Source organism: Ornithorhynchus anatinus, chromosome X4, assembly GCF_004115215.2.
Source record: "Ornithorhynchus anatinus isolate Pmale09 chromosome X4, mOrnAna1.pri.v4, whole genome shotgun sequence".
NCBI classification, from domain to species: domain Eukaryota; kingdom Metazoa; phylum Chordata; class Mammalia; order Monotremata; family Ornithorhynchidae; genus Ornithorhynchus; species Ornithorhynchus anatinus.
Window position 1 is genome coordinate 2,773,648 of NC_041752.1, and position 14,030 is coordinate 2,787,677.

A 14,030-nucleotide genomic window follows, 5' to 3' on the forward strand; every position below is an offset into this window, starting at 1 on the left:
GCTGACTGGGTCCCACAGTGATTGGCAGGTGTGGAGGGGCATTTGAATCAGCCTTGCAAGGGAGTGTTAATAGCATCTGCATAAGCAAATTAAAATCCAAGTTACCTTATCATTTAGAATCAATCAAGCAGGAAGCTGAACAGTTTTAACACGACGCTGGATGAGGCTCAGCTTCAAACACTCAATTAGGTTTTCTAGGTCAGTGATTTATTACAAAGATAAGAAATTTGGTGTAATGCAAAACCACTTTAAACCAATGTTGGGGGGAGGGGAGGGGGGAGACAGCCCTGGGCAGGAGGGCCACTGCCTTAATCCTTTTGTAGGCCTTTCTGGGCCATCTGCTATTGTCGCCTCTCATTCTCTGGAAAGGGGATTACATCAGACTTTACAAATCTGTATGTGTGTATGTGGGGGGAGGGGGGGGGGGGGGAGAAAGGTAGGGGCAGGGCCTAGATCAGAAGCGAGAGATAGAGGCAAGAATAAACAATTCCAGAATGTCAAGTCTGGCACTGTCTCGAGCCCTAATCTGGGCCAGTGTCCCACCTTACGTGGGACTACCATGAACTGTGCCCTGTAGCCCCCCAAACCTGGAAGGGGCCACCCAGCCAGAGCTCTGCTTCTGGAGACAGAGGATGGAAACTTATTTTAATGGCTGCCAGGTCCATGCCCTATCCACTACGCCAACCTGCTTCTCTAAATCCTTCCGCGACCCCGACGCGACGTGAATCCGTAATCCTTCTGAACTGCAGTCAGACACGCTACCGTTATGCGTCTTTGTGCCGAGCATTTATTGAGCGCTTTTTAGGTCCAGAGCACTGAACTAAGCACTTGGATGAGTACAATACGGTAGACTCGTCCCCTGCCTACAGTGAGCAGGCCGAGGGGGTGGTGATAAGAGAAGAATGATTGTCACTGACACTGGATAATCTCACTCCAGGTAAAAAATGCTCTCTTCCTCGGTCTCTCCCATCGCCCCCCTGACCACCCCCATCTCTTGACACCAGTCAATCTCTCTTCCTTTTATCTCTACACAGTACACTGCATAAGCCTTTCCGCTAGATTGATTTTCAATGGCAGAGAAGACAAGGTTCCGGAAGAGTCTGAATAAGGTGTTGAAACGAGGTTTTTGCGGCAAAAGGCTATATGTATCAATTCTCTCCCCTCCCCCTTCCCCTAAGAAACCTTAGAATTAAAAAAAAAAGCCTAGGGCACACGCAGGTAAGATCTCCAGGAGGAAGGAGAAATGATGCTGATCTGGAAAGTGCTGATCGACAATCAGCCTGTCGATCGGTCAGTCAATCGATAACTGAGACCGTAAACCCCGTGAGGGACTGGTACTGTGTCTGACCGAGCTACCTTGTAGCTGTCTCAGCGCTTAGAACAGAGTTTGATGGATAGTAGGTGCTTAACAAGTACCATAAAAAAATGAAATAAAAACCAAAAAAGTCAAATATTAGGTCCAACAGTCATCCTGATGATTTGTCGCCTGCCCGACCTCATTCATTATGGCTGCTGCTATAAGCTCCACATATATATATTTTTAAATTTATTCTAAATTATTTATTCATATTAATGTCTATCTCCCCCGCTACAGTGTAAGCTCATTATGGGCAGGGAACATGCCTGCTTATTCTCATGTCCTCTCCCAAGCACTTAGAACAGTGCTCTGCACATAGTAAGTGCTTAATAAATACCATTGATGGATTGGTTGATTGATCTGGGGTCCTTTGCTTCGTCCAAACCTTCAACGCCAGGATAATAACAGTAATGATTACAATACTTGTGATACTTGTATTTCGTAAGCGATTACTGTATGTCAAACACTCTCCCAAGCACTGGGGTAGATTCAAAATCATCCGGTCTCACGTTGGGGCTCACGGTCTAAGCAGGAGGGAGAACAGATATTAAACCCCCATTTGGCAGATGAGGGAACTGAGGCCCAGAGAAGTGAAATGACTCGCCCAAGATCACACAGCAGACGAGTGGCAGAACCGGCATTAGAACCCAGGTCCTCTGATTCCCAGGCCCGGGGTCTTGCCGAATCGGCCTCTCTGCTCACCCCCAAAATTTTGCACGCCAGTAAACGTCAGCTGCGGGGTTGATTCAAGAACGTTTCTGATGTTCCTGTATCTTCTTAGGGGCTTAGGACAGTGCTTAGCACGTAGCAAGCACTAAACAGATATCGCCATGATTACTACTGACATCAAGTCTTCCAGTTGGTTCGAAACGAATAAGCTGGCATAAACGGGAATAAACCGGCACCAAGATTACCTCTACACAGTAAACTCATGGCAGCCAGGAAACGTTTTGCCATTCTAGTGTACGCTCCAACAGCTTAGTGAAGTGCTCAATACACATTAAGTGCTCAATAAATACTACTGACTGACAAGTCAGATCTATTCACAGGAGAATTAGTCACAGTGGTCCCCCCTTGTCACTTTAGTTAAGAATGAGTCCCTTAAGGGGTGTGGTCTTGGACAATTTGGGTGTCAGTTCCAAATTCCAAAATTGACGACTTTTTTTTTATGGTCTTTATTAAATGCTAACTCTGTGCCAGGCACTGTGCTAAATGCTGGGATAAATACGAGCTAATCAGGTTGGACACTATCCACGTCCCTCGTGGAGTTCACAGTCAATCCCCATTTTACGGACGAGGGAACTGAGGCACGGACGAGTATCTCCTCTTAAACTCCAGAGGAGATGCAAGATACAACAGCATCAGAAACAGCACAGCAGACAAGTGGGGAACCGGAATTAGAACCCAGGTCCTTGACTCTCTAGCCGCTAGGCCACACCGCTTCTCAAGCAGGGCCTCTGGTCACCGCAGCCCGACCTAGGGCCTCTTTCCCAGATGAAAATATTCCAATAACCGAACCGGTTACTTTACATCTGAAAGAGTTGGGCCAATTAAAGAAGACTCTCGCGGTGAATCTGAACAGATCGACTCTCCGACTTGACCAAGGGACACTAAGATATAAATGCGGCCTTCTTAGAAACTCTTGATGACATTTTTACGACCAGAGGAAATCATTACATATTTAATTGGAAATTATAAATCGTTTCCACTGAGTGGGGGGAGAGTGGGAGTTGCACAACTCTGCATTTTTTTCCTTTGTTTTCTTTGCCCCGCTGACTCATGATATGGAGGCATTTTACAGAAATCCCCCTGATTGAAAACCTTCCGCTCTGGGATCTGGGAAGTATTTGTAATGGCCCCCGTCTCTGCCTTCATTTCCGCCTAAGAAACCTATAACAAAACATGGCTCTGGGCCTCTCTAGAAGCAAGAAGAGGAGAATAATTTTGGTAGCCGTGAAATGCTTATTAGGTGTTAAGTCTGTTTTTTGTTGTCCTCTCCAAAGTGCTTAGTACAGTGCCCTGCATGCAATAAGCGTTGGACAACTGCCACTGACCGACAAGCACTGATGATCACCTCGGCACAAAATTAATCAGTTGAGACACAGTCCTGGTCCCACGTGGGACTCGCGGTCGAAAGGGGAAACAGAGAGAGAGAAAAATCTCTAACCCCCATTTTCCAGATGAAGCAACGGAGGCCCAGAGAAGTGAAGTCAGATCTGGTTGGAGATCGATCTGGAGGTCGGCTCTTTTGTCTCCATAATGAACCATCAGCCTAAATCTGTGTAGAACTCACTTTTCATCCTCCCCACCCACCCACACACATACACACACCTTACCGGTCCCCCCTCTAGATTGTAAGCCCAGCATGGGCAGGAATTCTCTCTTTATTGCTCAATTGTGCCTTCCAAGTGCTTAGTACGGTGCTCGGAAGACAGTAAGCGCTCAATAAATACAACTGAACGAATGAAAGAATGAAAGTGACCATTTTCCCTCCCCGCTTAAGACAGTGAGCCCTACATGGGACAGGGTTCAGTGTTCGAGCTTATATTGCATCTACTCCACGACTTGGTACAGTGCTTGCCACATCGTATGTACCACAATTCTCCTCCTCCTCCTTCTTATTAACGCATAAAAGCCACAGTTCGGAAAAGGAGAAAATTGGCTCGATATCCCCCGGCCGCTGACATTTGACGCCTCTGATAATAACACCTGCAGAGCGGCCTGTCACAAATCAAAGGTCAGAGCCCAAGGTACTTGAAAAGGGAAAGTGGATTTCCCTGGAGAGGAAAGAGTTTCAAAATATGCGAACAGATACGGGAACGGAAGCAGATTTCTCACCAGAGGACTGGACGGTGCTGATAACCCAGGCCGGTTACAGCTTCCGAACGCTCAACAGCCTCGAAAAGAGGATGCACCCAGGGACAAAGAATGTGCAGAAAGACTGACGGGGCGTCCCCCGCCCCCCGACACAAACACAGGCCGGTGTCATACGGAGACGTTTCTGATGCCTCCGAACCAACGGAAATATGTGCCCCTAGGCGCTTTCCTCCCGAGAATACCAAGGATTCACTTTCTCGGTGGGAGATACGAGGAGCAAAATAAACCTACTGTACAAAAACTAGGATGGGTCGTTATCTACCAAGACATCAAATCAAAGCTATCTCACGCACGTACCGGCAGACTAAAAGTCAACAGCCAAGTGTCTCTGAGGGTTGAAAAGATTGTATCGGCGGTGAGGTGGCAGAAAATCAAGGAGTTTGGGAGAAATGCCCAAGGCAGCAGAAGGTAAAAACCAGAAACCGCGCTGGCAGTGTCTGTCGGAGTTATCACGTGGTGAGAGCGGAAAGGAATGAAGATGTTGGGTTCTGTCCTCTGAATCCTACTTCTCTTCGTGGGTTCTTTCTTGGAGGGGTGGAGGGAATCCCTCTTTCTCATCTCACCCCATGAACTGAGTTGATGTTGGGAGCTGTTGTGTCTCTGGGACTCAGATACCTCAGATGTAAAATGAGGATTAATTGGGTGCTCCCAAGTGGGACACGATAATAACAATAATAATAATAATGATGGTATTTGTTAGGCGCTCACTGGGTGCCGGGCACCGTACTAAGCACTGGGTGGAGAGAAGCAAATCGGATTGGACACAGTCCCTGTCTCACATGGGGCTCTCAGTCCCAATCCTCATTTTACAGGAGAGTAACGGAGGCTTAGAAGCCAAGTGACTTGCCCAAGGTCACGCAGCGGACAAACGGTGGAGCCGGGATTAGAACCCACGACCCGCTGGCCCCCAGGCCCGTGCTCTATCCACGACGCCATGCTGCTTCACATGGCCTGTGTGCCCAACCTGGCTGGCTGGTGTCTACCCCAGGGCTTAGAACAATGCCTGACACATAGTAAGCGCTTAACAAATACCATAAAAAAAGAAACACAAAAAAGAGAGAGTAGAGATCACAAAGCAAACAAACATGGGGTAGATACAAGGGAATTAGTCTGGAGAGAATCCCAGTCCCGCATCGGGCTCATTGTGTAAGTAATCAATCAAACAGTGGTATTTCTTGAGCGTTTACTATGAGCGGAGCACTGTACTGAGCGCTTGGGAGAGTACGGAACCACAGGATCAGCAGAAGTGTTTCCTGCCCATAATGAGCTAGGAGGCAGACATTAATATGAATAAATAAGTCATTTGCATCATGCAATCTGTAGACGTATGCATGTAAGAACGCACGTAAGTCCTACGGGTTCGGAGGTGGGGCCGACACCAAACATCCAAGCAGAGAAGGCGACAGTCGGTCGTATCTGTCGAGCGCTTCTGTGTGCTAAGCGCTAGGGAGAGTACACCATACCAGACACGTTTCCCTGCCTACAGTGACTTTACAGTCTAGAGGTACGGAGGAGCGAGTCACCCGGCAAGCGTTCGGCAGAGGCGGATTCCGAACCCGGGTCCCCCGACTCCCAGCCCCGGGTTCCTTCCGCTAGGCCGTGCCGTTCCTCCCTCTCGGAGTGGCGGGTGAAGTGGCGGCCCCTCTCCCTTCACGGGAGGGGAAGGCCGACTTCCGCGGGACCGTGTCCGTAAATACCTCCGACGTTGTGAAACCCTCAAGGGGGGGGAGGCAAGACATTTGAAGAGGTTCCCAATGCCCGCCTCCCCCCGCCAGTTTACTTTAAATTAAAAACCTGACTAAGCACACCCGGTTATCATTAACGATCTCCCCATTGCATCAACAGTTTCAACCGCTAACCTCAAGAATGTAAACAGAAGAGGTTGGGATGGCTCGGGGCTATTATTCCGCGCCTGGGGAGGGGTCGGGGGCAGGAGGGTGGGAATGGGGGTCTGAGGCGGGGAAGGGCACACCTGCCGCTCACCTTCTTCTGCAGGACGTTCACCTTGCGCTCCTTCACGTCCAGCATGTCCTTGAGGTCGTGGATCTCCCCGGCCTGAGTCCCCTTCTCCTCGGCCATCTCCTGGATCTGCTTCGTCTTCTTGTTCAGCATCGTCTCCTTCTCCTCCAGGCGCAGGCGCAGCGCGTCCACCTGAGAAGACGCGAGGCGGATCGGGTCAGGGTGCGGGCCGGAAGAGGGGCACGCTTCCGGACGGGAACGCCGGATGGATGATGACAGTCGGGATAATGATATCGGCGATCAAAACAATCGTCATCAGGACGATCGTCGCAGCCGCTCTCACGATAATCGTAATAATCCTAATAAACATCACGATTCTTATTATTCGTAGCAATGACGATGATGGTATCTGTGAAGCAGAGAAGTGAAGTGACTTGCCGAAGGTCACCCGGCCGACAAGTGGCGGAGCTGGGGCGATAACCCAGGTCCTCTAACTCCCAGGCCCAGGCTCTATCTGGTCGGTGGTTACTACTACTATTGATAATAACAACACTACTAATAATGATGATTATGGTACTTGTTCAGTGCTTACTATGTGACAAGGACTGTTTTAAGCACTGGGATAGATACAAGTTAATCAGGTTGGACACAGCCTCTGTCCCACACCGGGTCCACACTCTTATCCCCACTTTACAGATGAGGTCACTGAGACCCAGAGAAGTGAAGTGACTTGCCTAAGGTCACTCGGCAGACATGCGCCCGGCACTGGGGGACGGTCAGATCGGACACTGGAAGTGTCCCAAGGGGCCCTCGCGGTCTAAGCGGAGGTTCGAACCGGGAAGCATAGAGACAGAGCTGATGTCTGAGCCTAGCCCCTCACCATCGATCCTACATATTGAGAACTTGATGGATGCAGAATAATAATAATAATAATAATTATGTCGGTATTGAGCGCTTACTATGGGCAGAGCGCCGTTCTAAGCGCTGGGGTAGACACAGGGCAATCAGGTTGTCCCACGTGGGGCTCCCAGTCTTAATCCCCATTTTCCAGATGAGGTAACTGAGGCCCAGAGAAGTTTAGTGACTTGCCCACAGTCACACGGCTGACAAGTGGCAGAGCCGGGATTCGAACCCATGACCTCTGACTCCAAAGCCCGTGCTTTTTCCACTGAGCCACGCAGAACCCTGAGATAAGTCCTTGGGCAGGGACTGTCTCCATCTGTTGCCGAATTGTCCATTCCAAGCACTTAGTACAGTGCTCTGCACATAGTAAGCTCTCAATAAATACGACTGATTGGATATACACATTATACTATTTATTTCACCGATGTGTATATAGCTATAATTCTATTTATTTGTATTGATGCTATTGATGCCTTTTTACTTGTTTTGATGTCTGTCTCTCTCCCTTCTAGACTGTGAGCCCGTTGTGGGCAGGGATTGTCTCTACTGCTGAATTGTACTTTCCAAGCGTTTAGTACGGTGCTCTGCACACAGTATGCACTCAAATACAACTGAATGAATGAATCATTGTTATCATTATTAGAAATTTAGTCTCTCTCGGCCTTCCTCCTCCTCCTAGGCCAGGTACAGTGACCATTGAACACCTGACTATTTATTATTATATTATTAGAAATTCAGTCTCCTTCTTAGCCTCCCTCCTCCTCCTCCACCTGGGCCAGGTATACTAAGCACTAAACATCCTGATTATTATTATTATTATCAGAAATTCGGTCTCTCTCTTTGCCTCCCTCCTCCTCCTCCTCGGGCAGGTCTAGTGGGCTATGAAAGAGCCCGGGTTTGGGAGTCAGAGATCACGGGTTCGAATCCAGGGCTCTGCCATTTGTCAGCTGTGTGACTGTGGGCGAGTCACTTCACTTCTCTGTGCCTCAGTTACCTCATCTGGAAAATGGGGATTAACCGTGAGCCTCACGTGGGCCAACCCGATCACCCCGTATCTCCCCCAGCGCTTAGAACGGTGCTCTGCACATAGTGAGCGCTTAACAAATACCAACATTATTATTATTCTGCTTCACCCTCATCAGGACGACTCCGATCTCTGAACCCCGGGAAGCCTCCGGCTGGTCAACGGGACCCGGCCAGCAGCCGGGGCTGACCGGCCCGGAGCGGCCACCTCGAGCCTCGGGGGTTCCCGGTGAGGGGGACAGAAAACCGGGGGGTGGGGAAACAGAAACCTTGTTTATAAACTGAAAAGGTCTGGTGTTTGTTCAGGTGGCCGGAAACCTGACCACCGGTGCCCAAGAAAAACCCGCCACGTTTCACGCCGCGATGTCAAGCCCCGAAATGGCCTCCCGGGCCCTCGCCCTCGGGCCATTCAGCCTCGATCGGCGCCCACGCTAGTCCGCTACTTGGACCGCGCGGATCCACTCTCCCCCTCCCTCCCGGTCTCTGTGGGTGTCCAGCGGCGGCCGAACGAGCCGGCTCCGCAGACACAGACGCCCGGGGAGCCCCGGCCGGATGGTTCCCGCCGATCCTCCCCAACGGCCCTCGGGTTTGGGATAAATGAAATTCCCGGCGTGAGTCTGCGGGGGGAGCGTACTTGTAAGAGACGCACCCCGGAAACTCCCTCACGGGTGGGCGCGGCGGTCACGCCGACACCCCGTGTTTATTCGGGGTGCTAGCGAAGCAGCGTGGCTCAGTGGAAAGAGCCCGGGCTTGGGAGTCAGAGGTCATGGGTTCGAGTCCCGGCTCTGCCGCTTGTCAGCTGTGTGACTGTGGGCAAGTCACTTCCCTTCTCTGGGCCTCAGTTACCTCATCTGTAAAACGGGGATGAAGCCTGTGAGCCTCACGTGGGACAACCCGATTACCCTGTACCTACCTCAGCGCTCAGAACAGTGCTCGGTACATAGTAAGCACTTAACAAATACCAACATTATTATTATTATTATTCACCTCCACGACGCTGGAGACCGGCTCCCAGGCAGACGTCCCACGGCCGGGGCCCGAGACAACCGGGGCGAGGCCCACTTCAACAAGGCCGCGGCCAGGCGCTCTCTGCCGTTGGAAATGGCCAGAAAAGCGGCCACCTCCGGGGCGCTGGCCTTCGACCTCTCCGCCTGGAGGGCGGTGGTCTTGAGCCGAGGTAACGTGCCCACCTCCATCCCGAACGGGCACGACCCGGCCCACTGGGCCAAAGGCTCTCCGGTGCCTCTCCGGGAGAGACCGGCTGGGACGGTAGGTTTGTTGTTGCTTTGGCAGTCCGCCGTATCATCCTTTCCGCGCTGCTGGCTGGTCCGGGCGGATCCCTACCCGGCCAATTTTGTCCTCAAACGAGACTCCCTTCATTTTCTCCCAAAACAAACACACGCGCGCGACGGCATCCCTGCAAGACGCAACTTCAGAACACCTCATTTCCCCTGACGCGCCCGGCGGCCGCTCGCGCCCGCCGTTTCTGTGACAAGGACGGAGGAGAGGAGACGCCTGCTGGCCACGTTTGGGTTTTTCATTTCCATCCCCGAAGCGCCTCGCATTCGTTCCAACTTATTTATTGAGCGCTGGCTGAGTGCGGAGCACTGTACTGAGCGCTTGGGAGAGTACAACAGAACATTTAACGGACAGACTCCCTGCCCACGAGGAGCTCACAGTCTAGAGGGGGAGCCAGACTTTAATATACATAAATAGTAGCAGGAATAGTAGTGATTAATCACTTATTAATTGATAGCAGTACTTAATCACGGTAATTAATAGTAATAATAATAATAGTAATAGGCAGCTCACTGGAAAGAGCCCGGGCTTGGGAGTCAGAGGTCATGGGTTCGAATCCCGGCTCCGCCGCTTGTCAGCTGTATGACTTTGGGCAAATCACTTCACTTCTCTGTGCCTCAGTTACCTCATCTGTAAAATGGGGATTAAAACGGTGAGCCCCACGTGGGACAACCTGATCACCTTGTATCCCCCAGTGCTTAGAACACTGCTTTGCACGTAGTAAGCGCTTAACAGATACCACCATTTTTTTATTTTATTTTTTATAATAGTAATTCTGGTACTGGCTCGGCGTTTACGATGCGCCAAGCACCGAACTAAGCGCTGGAGTGGATCCAGGATCATCAGGGCTTCGGAGTCAGAGGTCATGGGTTCGAATCCCGGCTCACTTCACTTCTCGGTGCCTCAGTTCCCTCATCTGTAAAATGGCTCACTAGACTGTGAGCCCCACGTGGGACAACCTGATTCCCCTGTGTCTACCCCAGCGCTTAGAACAGTGCTCGGCACATAGTAAGCGCTTGACAAATACCAACATTATCATCATCAGGTTGGACACATTCCCCGTCCCACAGGGGATTCACAGTCCAGGGAGAAGGACTCCATTTTATTGAGGAGGTACTTGAGGCTCGGAGAAGTGAAGGGACTTGCCTAAGGTCAGGCAGCGAGCAAGTGGCTGAGCCGGGATCAGAACCCAGACCCTCTAGAAGTAGCAAGCAGCTACGGTTTCAAATGAGATTTATCATGTGCGAAGCACCTTGCTAAAAGCTGAGGGTGATACCGGCATAATAGATGGCAAAATCCTTATCTCCAACTAAATTGGGGTGGATAGAGAAAGGACAATAGTCAAACACGCAACAGAGTCAGCAGGCCAAGGCAAAGATATCAAAAGAAGCAAAACAATGGATGCCGGAGGTGGTGGTCCTTGTGGGGAGCAACAATAGTAATGATAGGTGTGGTATTTGTGAAGCGCTTACTATGTGCTGAGCACCCCTACTAAACCCTCTGGGGCTCACCGTCTAGTCTACGGAAGGAGCCTACCAACTCTACTGTATTGTACTTTCCCAAGCACTTACTACAGTGCCCTGCCCAGAGGGAGTGCTCAAAAAATAGCACCGGTTGACTGATCTGGATCTTCGCAGTTCAGGAAGGTAGGGGGAAGCCGACAGAGAGACTTCCATCTCATCCACACGTTCCCATTAGAGAAGCGGCACCGTCTAGTAGAAAAAGCCCGGGTCGGGGAGTTAGGGGACCTGGGTTCTAATCCCGCTTCTGCCACTTGCCAGCTATGTGACTGTGGGCAAGTCACTTCACTTCTCTGTGCCTCAGTTACCTCATCTGTACAATGGGGATTAACTGTGAGCCTCACGCGGGACAACCTGATTACCCTGTACCTACTCCAGCGCTTAGAACAGTGCTTCGCACACTTATCTGCCTGTGGGGCGACCTTGGGCAAGTCACTTCACTTCTCTGAGCCTCGTTTTTTTCCTCATCTGTGAAATGGGGATTAAAGCCTACTCCTTTCTATTTGTCCTGGGAGCCCTATGTGGACAGGGGCTATGCCTGACCTAATTATCTCGTATCTATTCCAGAGTTTAGTACGGTGTTCGGCACATAATAAGCGCTTAACAAATACCACGATTATTTTAATTGCTCCCCACCACCGCCAACATCCTCCTGATTATCTTGTATTTACTCCAGTGCTTAGTAGACTGCTTCTCACACAGTAAGTGCTTAACAAAACCCACTATCATTATTATTATAATATCACGTTTATAAGCTCCTGGAGAGCAGGGGACGCGTCTTTCACGATTACAAGCTCCTAGAGAGCAGGGGATAATACTGTTGGTATTTGTTAAGCGCTTACTATGTGCAGAGCACCGTTCTAAGCGCTGGGGTAGACACAGGGGAATCGGGTTGTCCCACGCGGGGCTCCCAGTCTTAATCCCCATTTTCCAGATGAGGTAACTGAGGCACAGAGAAGCGAAGTGACTTGCCCACAGTCCCACAGCTGACAAGTGGCAGAGCCGGGATTCGAACCCTGACGCCAAAGCCCGGGCTCTTTCCACTGAGCCACGCTGTTTCTCCACGTGTCTTTCACTTTCCCCAGTGATTAGTTCAGTGTGTTACACTGACGGGGAGTCAGGTAACTATCATAACTCCTCCCGCCGTAAACTTCCGTAAGCTTAAGCACAATCTTCTGGTTTCTTTCGCTTGCTACGGTGTGTCACCGGGCGGATGGGGCTGGTGAATTTTGGTTACAAAATTTAGAATTATATATAGCCTGTTCTGTGGGGACGTGTATGTGTGTGTGTGTGTCCCCAAAACAGACTATTTCAACACTCTCCACTAAGCTCTCTTTGAAGAAACACCAATACCTGGCAACAAAACTCTGAAGAAAATAAGCCTGAGACAGGGTGGGGGTGGGTGGGAAAGAATCACTCCAAAGTCAACATGGATTTATTTTTTGCTTTGTTGACCAAAGGCAGTATCCTTTTGCAGATGCACTTTATAAAGGCTTTATAGAGAAGCGGCGTGGCCCAGTGGATAGAGCCCGGGACTCAGAAGGACTTGGATTCTAATCCCGGCTCCGCCCCTTGTCTGATGGGTGACCTTGGGCAAGTCACTTCATGTCTCCGGGCCTCAGTTTCCTCATCTGGAAAACGGGGGTTCATTCATTCATTCAATAGTATTTATTGAGCGCTTCCTATGTGCAGAGCACTGTACTAGGCGCTTGGAATGTACAAATCGGCAACAGATGGAGACAGTCCCTGCCCTCTGATGGCCTTACAGTCTAATCGGGGGGGACGGGCAGGGGTTAAGACTGTGAGCCCCATGTGGGACAGGGACTGTGTCGCCCTGATTACCTCGCATCTATCCCAGCGCTTAGAACATGCGCTGAATGCTTAGTAAATGCCATTAAAAAAATAAAAAAGCTCTTCAAGGCCTGAAACTATCCCTCGATATAACCAGGTGCAGGTTATATCTGCAGGTGCAGATATATGCAGGTGCAGGGGGTACAGGGCATTCTCAACACCCCCACCCGAGGGTGGGTGGGCAGGGACTTTGTTAATTGCTATATTGACCCTTCCCAAGTGCTTAATACAGTGCTCTGCACACAGTAAGTGCTCAATAAATACAACTGACTGGGTGGCTGGAGAAGGCTGGGTGGAGAAGGTTTAGCGAGGTCTAAAATATCTTCGTCCAGTATTCTTTATCCAGGAAGCGCTCCTCAAATACCACAGATGGATTGATTGGTTAGAGAGGAGCCTGAAATTCTGCTCCTCTATCCAATAGTAGCAGGAAGCGCTCATCAAATACCACAGATGGATCGATTGGTTAGAGAGGAGCCCGGAATTCTGCTCCTCTAGCCAACAGTACCCTACGGGTCTTTGTATTCGCTCTTGTTGTCTTGGTGTTTTATCTCTCCTCACCTGTCTTTTGCTGGTTCCCCCTCCCCGTTTTCATTTTCCAACTCTAAACCACCCTGAGGCTCACCTGTGTATTCTCTCCCGGTGCTTAGTACAGTGCTCTGCACTCAGTAAGTGTCTAATATACTATTACAACTAATAATAATAATTATGGTATTTGTTAAGCCCTTACTATGTGCCAAGACTGTTCTAAGCGCTGGGGTAGATACAAGGAAATCAGATGGTCCCAAGTGGGGCTAACAGCCTTAACCCCCATTTTCCAGATGAGGTGACTGAGCACAGAAAAGTTAAGAGGTTTGCCTAAGGTCACAAAGCAGATAAGTGGAAGAGTCGGGATTAGAACCCGCGTCCTTTGACTCCCAAGGCCGTGCTTCTTCCACTGAGCCGGGCTGCTTCTCATGCCCATAGAGCTCAGTGTTATGGAAAAACCCCCACATTTTTTTATTTGTTAGGAGCCTATTATGTGCCAGGAAATGTACGAGGCGCTGGGGTAGAACCAAGCTCATCGGGTGGGAAACAGTCCATGTTCCCCTGCAACGGGACTCAAAGCCACGCACAGCCACACACGCTGGGTCTGCTGCCTTCTGAAGTTCCCTGGAGACTGGGGGTGTGAGCAGGGAGTCTACCAAGCGCTTAGGACAGCGTGAGAAGCAGCGTCACTCAGTGGAAAGAGCCCGGGCTTTGGA

At 50.3% G+C, this 14,030-nt stretch overlaps 1 protein-coding gene across 11 annotated transcripts in view; it reads right to left on the reverse strand.

Annotated features, from left to right (window-relative positions):
• Positions 1-14,030, reverse strand: part of ERC1 (ELKS/RAB6-interacting/CAST family member 1) — a 255,436-nt gene that overhangs the window by 188,189 nt on the left and 53,217 nt on the right. For all 11 annotated transcript variants that reach the window (XM_029054283.2, XM_029054280.2, XM_029054282.2 and 8 more), the window contains one exon: positions 6,218-6,385. In XM_029054283.2, the coding sequence (XP_028910116.1) occupies positions 6,218-6,385 (168 nt within the window). The remainder of the gene's footprint in view (positions 1-6,217; positions 6,386-14,030) is intronic.